At 36.6% G+C, this 7,493-nt stretch overlaps 1 protein-coding gene across 1 annotated transcript; it reads right to left on the bottom strand.

Moving 5' to 3' along the window:
- Window positions 1-2,540: 2,540 nt before the first annotated feature.
- Window positions 2,541-7,493, bottom strand: LOC131197057 (vomeronasal type-2 receptor 26-like). Its single transcript, XM_058180669.1, has 4 exons — window positions 6,693-7,493; window positions 5,381-5,608; window positions 4,676-4,802; window positions 2,541-3,439 (listed from the first exon to the last, which is right to left on the bottom strand). Exons 1-4 carry the CDS (start codon window positions 7,491-7,493, stop codon window positions 2,541-2,543), a joined length of 2,055 nt encoding a protein of 684 aa, XP_058036652.1.

Here is a 7,493-nt window from a genome sequence, read left to right as displayed (position 1 = left end):
TTTCCAGTGTTTCAGTATAATGTTAACTATGATGATGTTAAACTATTTAACACTAACAACAATGTGGCTACCCTTCAAAAAGACCTTGACTTTGTGTCGGAATGGTCAAAAATTTGTCAACTCCAAATCTCAACCAACAAATTCTCTGTCTTACACATTGGAAAAAAGAATCCAAACACAAAATACAAATTCGATGGACATTACCTTGAAGATGACACCCACCCTGTTAAAGACCTTGGAGTTTTCATATCAAACCATCTAAGTGCCAAAACGCAGTGCAACTACATCGCCAAAAAGTCTTTAAGAGTTGTAAACCTAATCTTGCGTAGCTTCTTCTCCAGAAAGATTACACTACTAACCAGAGCATATAAAACATTTGCCAGACCAATTCTTGAATACAGCTCACCTGTCTGAACCCAATAATCATTTCTTGACATTAATACAATTGAGCATGTCCAGAAATATTTTACAAGAAGAGTTCTCCACTCATCTGATCACAAGAAAATACCTTATGCCACCAGATTTGAAATCCTGGGTTTACAAAATGTATAACTCCGCCGCCTTTGGCTTAACCTGAGTATAACTCATAAAATCATCTGCTACAATGTCCTTCCTGTCGAAGACTACTTCAGCTTCAACCACAACAATACATGAGCACATAATAGATTTAAACTTAAAGTGACCCACTCCAATGTTGATTGTAGAAAATATGACTTCAGTAACAGAGTTGTTAATGCCTGGAATGCACTACCTGAGTCTTGGTCTCTTCCCAAAATCCCCAAAGCTTTAAGCAAAGACTATCTACTGTTGACCTCACCCCATTCCTAAGAGGTCTGTAAGGGGCGTGCATAAGAGCACCAACGCGCCTATTGTTCCTGTCCTAATGTTCCCTTTGATTGTATCCAATTTCATCTAGTTATTACATACTTATACTTATATAAGGGCCTCTGGTGGCTCAGCAGACTAAGTCTGTCTGCTATTAACACAGCTGCTTGCAATTACTGCAAGTTCAAGTCCCACCAGGCCCAAGGTTGACTCAGCCTTCCATCCTTTATAAGGTAGGTTAAATGAGGACCCAGATTGTTGGGGGCAATAAAAGTTGACTTTGTATATAATATACAAATGGATGAAGACTATTGCTTAACACAGTGTAAGCCGCCCTGGGTCTTTGGAGAAGGGCGGATAGGTTGTAGATGGTCTTTGTTATTCGGTTTTTGATATGGAGGTCTTGCGACGCCGAAACGAAATGAGACTTCGCCGAAACGCTACCAAGACACTTCCAATTTTACGGACGAGAAAACCAAATAACTAAAGACCATATATATATATATATATATATATATATATATATATATATATATATATATATATATATATATATATATATATATATATATATATATATATATATATAGTTGTGTTTGACAAATAAATAAATTTAAAATAAATTTAATAAAATAAAATAATTAAAATAGCAAATGATTCCCTCCCCAAGTGATACTAGTCACATTGTCCAATTAAATGAATTGGTGGGCGTTCCTAATGCACTACCATCCTTGTTCATCTGACACCTGTGGAGATGACCTTGGTTCCCAAGAGAAAGATCAATGCTTTGTCTGGCAATGCATTCCAATCTCTATCTCCCCTCTCCCTGCCCCACCTCCATAGTCTGTGGCAACTGAGAAATGAGAAATGGCTCCTGCCAGGTTTGATTTGAAGTGGACAGATATTGGATACACTAAATTCTGCATCTTTTGTATTATTTGGAACATTGTCAAAGGCAACAGATTGCATAAATTGTGCAGTATAGCATCCACTGTGGCATGGCCAGCTTCCGCTTCTGCTTCTAGATCAGATGGCATTCTGGTGTTTCCCATTGGTCCCCCAGTAAACAATTGTAGGAGTGGAGATTAATATCAGACAGAAAAAAAACAGCTCCACACATGAAGGTTCAAATAATCTAATTTATTGCTTAAAGTCTCTGCATAGGAATATACTCAAATAATGGTCATCCTTTTCCAATATGCAGTTAAGCTTACAAGAATCACAAACTCAATACATTTTAAATTTAAAAGAACATTAACAAATCCAAAGTTAATATACTATGATACTGTATTAATTATATGTTTTTAAAATGGAAACCAGCTTTTCACTGTACTTATGTAATGCTTTATGAATTCATAGTATATAAACCATGAAATCTCTCAGCATATATTAGATTTCATTTGAGCGAATATCTGAAATATCCTAACAGAAAATAAGAAAATTAGATGACCAAAATCAAGTTCAATGGATATGTTGAAAAGGAGAAAGCATTCGTTTAAGGAATCTTGGAAAATGGTGAACATAAAGCAACATGAGCACAGATTTTGGAACGTGCAATCATAATAAACCTTAATAACCATAAACATCATACACAAATCTTTCTTTCACAGAAATAAAAACTGCTATGTTCCAACACGTCCAGGTTTCATTTAGATAATAGTATTTCTAGTCATTTTTTCTACAATTTCTCTGGGAAAGAAAAATCCCGGGATGTACTAATTTCTCTTTGTGAGTTGTTCCCTGTGGTTGAGGTCAGGCCGGAAAAAAATGATGTAGCATTTTGGGAGGAATATGCATGCCAGTAATGCAAAGCTGGAGGCCAAGATGGAGAAGACCTCCACAGCTACTATGGCTTTGCCTTTTGTGCTCAGATAGGCTGGAAAGAAGGAGATCCACACACTGCAAAAGGCCAACATGCTGAAGGTGATGAACTTGGCTTCATTAAAGCTGTCAGGTAATTTACGGGCAAGAAAAGCCACAATAAAGCTGGCAATGGCCAAGATACCCATGTAGCCCAAGACACAATAGAAGAAGAAACTTGAACCCTCGTTGCATTGTAAAATCATTTCTTGAGACATTGAGTGCATGTCCAACTCAGGGAATGGGGGAGATGTCGATAACCAAAGAATACAAATACATACTTGAAAGAGGGAGCATGAAAGGACAATAGAAAAGGCAAATCTTTTCCCCACCCATTTCCTCATCTGAGAACCAGGTTTAGTAGCCACGAAAGCCACAACCACAGTGATCGTTTTGGCCAGAACACTAGAAATGGCCACTGAGAAAGTGATGCCAAACATTGGTTGTCGGAGAAGGCAGGTTATTTTGCCAGGCTGGCTGAGAAAGAAGAAAGAGGAGAGAAAACAGAGCAGAAGAGAGACAAGCAGGGTGTAGGTGAGGGACCGGTTGTTGGCTTTGACGATGGGAGTATCCCTGTGCTTAATAAAAGTTCCAAGTACCCAAGATGTCAAGAAGAAGAAATAAAGAGCTGCTGAGGCTGAACCAATTCCTAAGGTTTCTTCAAAAGTTAGAAAAACCAGCAGTTTCAGGATACATCCATTCTTTTCTTTATTTGGATAATGATCTTCTGGACATTCAAAGCAATCTTCCATATCTGGAAGGAAAATCAAGGATATTTTTTTCATCTAGGCTTTCCATATTATTGAGGGGTTCTTGGTGGTCTCTAATCTTCCTTGTTCTCTTGCAGATGTTTCATTAACTCAAACTAGATACCACAGTGTTAGTAAGGAGTGCTACTTGCTGTCAGTTTATATTCTCGTGTTTTGTCTGTCTATCCACATAGACCACATAGATCCACATAGGGACCTTCTTAGAGAATCTTTGGTTGGGCTGTTTACTGGTGGCTCTTTGGCAATTTCTTGATTGAGGTATTTTTTTACTTGATTGTTGGTCTGAAGTTAACCTTGGAGTTAATCTATGCTGATCTGGGTGCTGATTACTGATGGAGAGGTGCTGGAGTCTTTTTGTTCTCTTTTGGTCTGATTGATTGCCTCTTCTGCATAGTCTGTAGATGTTGTTAATGTCTATGTGTCTATTGATGGCTGATTTTTCAGAGTGCCAGGAGCATAGAAATTCCATGGCATTTTGGGACTTGGCCTGGTCACATTGTCCCATTTTCCCAACTGAAACTATAGTTAAATTTGTCTATATGTCATGAAATTACAGAATTTTCTTCATGTCTTCTGACTGCCAGTTGGTTTTCACGGATTCATACTTCTAGTCTTCTACCTATTTGTCCCAAATAGCGCTTGTTGCAGTTCTTACATTGCATGTTTACATAGCCCCTTCTTTTCTTCTGGGATTGCTCTGTCTTTTGGTTTGCTTAGGATGTTTTTAAGGGCTTCAGTTGGCTTGTGTACTACACTGATTCCATGTGGTTGTATAGTCAGTTTGTTGCTTTTGAGATATTTGTGATGTATTGCAGTGTATTTCTTTTTAGGGTTTGTGTTGGTTGTGCTATATTGGTTTGAGTGGTCAGAGTTCTTTTAAATAAAGTTTTGTGGGTATCCATTTTGTTGGAATGTGTTGTATAGATGCCCCATTTTTTTTCCTGTTTTTCTGGGTTGTGGAAACATGATTGGGCTGATTTAAATAAAGTCCCTATACTAGATAACCAGGCAACTGACAGCAAACAGGTAATGAAACATATGCAAGAAAACAGGTAAGTGCAGAGAGCACCAAGGACTATTCATTTCAACCCGGAGCTGCAAATATTCTCCTTTCTTGATATTCCATACTATTGAAAAATCATCTTATTAATCTTATGTATCCAAGTAAGTTATTAAAGTTTGCTTAAGTCTAATGAATTTTGGTAGAATTTCTACCCTACCATTTTTATCTGAAATCTTCCCTTCTGGGCATGGAACACAGTCATAGCAGCAGAACTGATCCCCCTCGATCCCTTTCTTCCAGGATCCAGGGAAACAAGGATCATTGCATCGAGAAAGTGGAGGAACCTGGTGATAAAATAAAAGGTTTTGAAATCGGTGATATTTAACAGAGTTCGTAATGTTTCTCCTTTACGGAGGGAAATTATTTTTTATTTGCCAAAGGATACATAAAAAAGATGTAGGAATTTTAAAAAGTAGAAATTGCAGTGATGTACAAAATTTCCTTTTTGAAGGACAGGCTGAGAAAATAATAAGACTTGGTGACAATCTCATGGAAAAGAATACGGAATTTATTCATTTCATCCACAACTTAAAAAGATGTAGAAACCACAATGAACAGGTCTTGTTTGAAGAAGAAGGAGAGCAAATAATTGCACAGGGCGACAATCTCATGGAAACATGGGCACTCCTGTGATTTCAAATGGAAATGAAAGCAAATATGCAAAGATGGCTTTTGCATTGTGATATCATTTTGTCAATTTGATGAGCGCTGGATCAATATTTGAAAAGAATGTGCCACTCTTTATTTTAAAAAGCCAGAAATCAGATTTCTAAAGGGATTATATTCAATATCAGAACATAATAGATTAGAGCATTTTTGATACAATAATTCTTAAATAAATAATTTTTAAAATAATCGAAACCTGGTTAAAATTTGGGTTCCAGAAAATTACAGCTTCATCAATGAATAATTCCTTCCCTTTCGGAGCCTCTAGATCCAGCTTTCCAACTCTAACTCTTTGAAAGGATCTATTTGGAAAAGTGATCAAGTTGGTGATGTCGAATCCACCTGTTGCTTCCCCTTTCTCATTCAGGAACACTCTCTCCCCAGCTGAATTGTTGAAAGAAATGCCTTGAAGAAATGGATGGAGCTACTTGAAAGAGAAGAGATAGACAGTTGAAAGCAATATAGTAGAGAAGAGAACAACATATTCAAGTTTCATTCACTTATTTTTCATATTCCAATAACTATTATTAAATATGTATACTTAGAAATTTGATCATCAATATTGCATGGGAATCTAAATGTCCAATCCATTATTTATTTGACATTATTTTAAGGAAAGGTAGGAATAAACTGAAGAACAATGAAAACAGGCTTTTGGAATTACGTCACGTCCTTCCATTATGTTTTATGTCCACTACTTAAACAACTATTTCAAGATAAATCGTATCTAATCTTTCCACATTGGTACAAAGCTATTGAGAGTCAGATTAATTTCTTTTAGCCAGATTTTAGAATCGGAGACTTAAACATTCTTTGATAGATAAATGAGAAGCAGAGACTACTGCAGACATAGAGTTTTTTCAAACTATGCATGCCACATCTAAGAAAGACCACCACTTCATTTCCCTAAATCTCTGATACAGACAGAAAGCTCAGCTTGTCACTCATGAAAAGTTCATGAGCTACACAAAAGTTCTTGGAGAATTGATTTTTTTTTTTGGGAAGAGACAATGAAAGGTAATGTAAATTATCATTTTAACTAACTCTTATTGTGCAATGATGATTTAATAAATAACTACTACTGATACCTAAATCATGAGTTTTATAGCAGCTTCTGTGTGATCAGAATAGAATACCTGAATAACAAAATAAGAACACAAACCAATTTTTCTGTATCTGTTTTACACAACACAACATTTGAAGGGACCTTGGATGTCTTCTAATAAATCCCTGTGCTCAAGGAGAAGACCCTGCAATGATTTAGACAAATGACTCTCAAATAACTTCATTAAAATATCCTGTTACGTAGCAACCAGGATTTCTGAAGTCACGTTTTTGCATTAATTCATTCTTCTATCAATTAATTCTTCCCTATTTCTATGTTTTTTTCATACTTAAGATGATTCTACATGCAGAAAATATTAAGTCTTTCCAGAATGGGTTCAAAACATAATTCTACATCAAACTGCTCACTGAAGTAAAAGAAGAGTCCAATTCAAAGAGAATACCTGCCAAGCCTGCAGATTTGGAAGATCAGTCTTTTTACCCATCATAGTTTTCTTCCTATTGAACCCCAACATGTGTAGAGCCTGCAAAGCATGAGCCACAGCATAAACAGAATTGTAGATACTGTAGCTTTGGCCAGTCATTTCCATTTCAAACAGAGGTGCAGGAAGATCCTCCAGCTTCATCTCTCCAGTGCATTGAATATTTTCCATTGCTTGTAACCCTGGTTTTGGAAATGAACAATCAAATGCTTGTTCCCAAACATTCTGCCGAAACCCATCACTGTAGCCTGAAAAAGGATTTATGGTCTGAAGAAATTCCTTGAAACCTACAACCGCTGTTGAGTGAACAGTGAAGGAAATAGCCCCATTGTACATCTTCACATCCAACATGATTTGAGTGCCTAATAATACAAAATCAATCTGTGCAGTCATGATCCATATCTTTCTTAATAATGCTGTTTCCTTGCTTTCAGAATCTACCACAAATGTTACAAATCTTAGCCATATAGTTGTCCAGGATTCTCCATAGACAAGAAACACATTGGCTTTTTTATTCATCATATTAATGGAAATAATGGAGATCATTTGATATAATTCTGGGAATTTTTCAAAGTGGAGTTGTTGAGGAAGCCTTTCTATAAACGCTGAACAGATTGCATTCTGGTAAAGTAAGGGCTGCATTTTCTGTAAGAAATTTTCTCCATTCTTGTTATCAACTGAAAATATCCCAATCCACGTCCACCTGAAATGACGAAGCAGTTGGATAATCCCAATGTACTGATGGTCCTCTTTGGGGACCAT

Source organism: Ahaetulla prasina, chromosome 4 (genome assembly GCF_028640845.1).
Source record: "Ahaetulla prasina isolate Xishuangbanna chromosome 4, ASM2864084v1, whole genome shotgun sequence".
Lineage (NCBI taxonomy): Eukaryota > Metazoa > Chordata > Lepidosauria > Squamata > Colubridae > Ahaetulla > Ahaetulla prasina.
The sequence above is the reverse complement of the archived record's forward strand: the minus strand, read 5'-3'. Positions and strand labels throughout refer to the sequence as shown.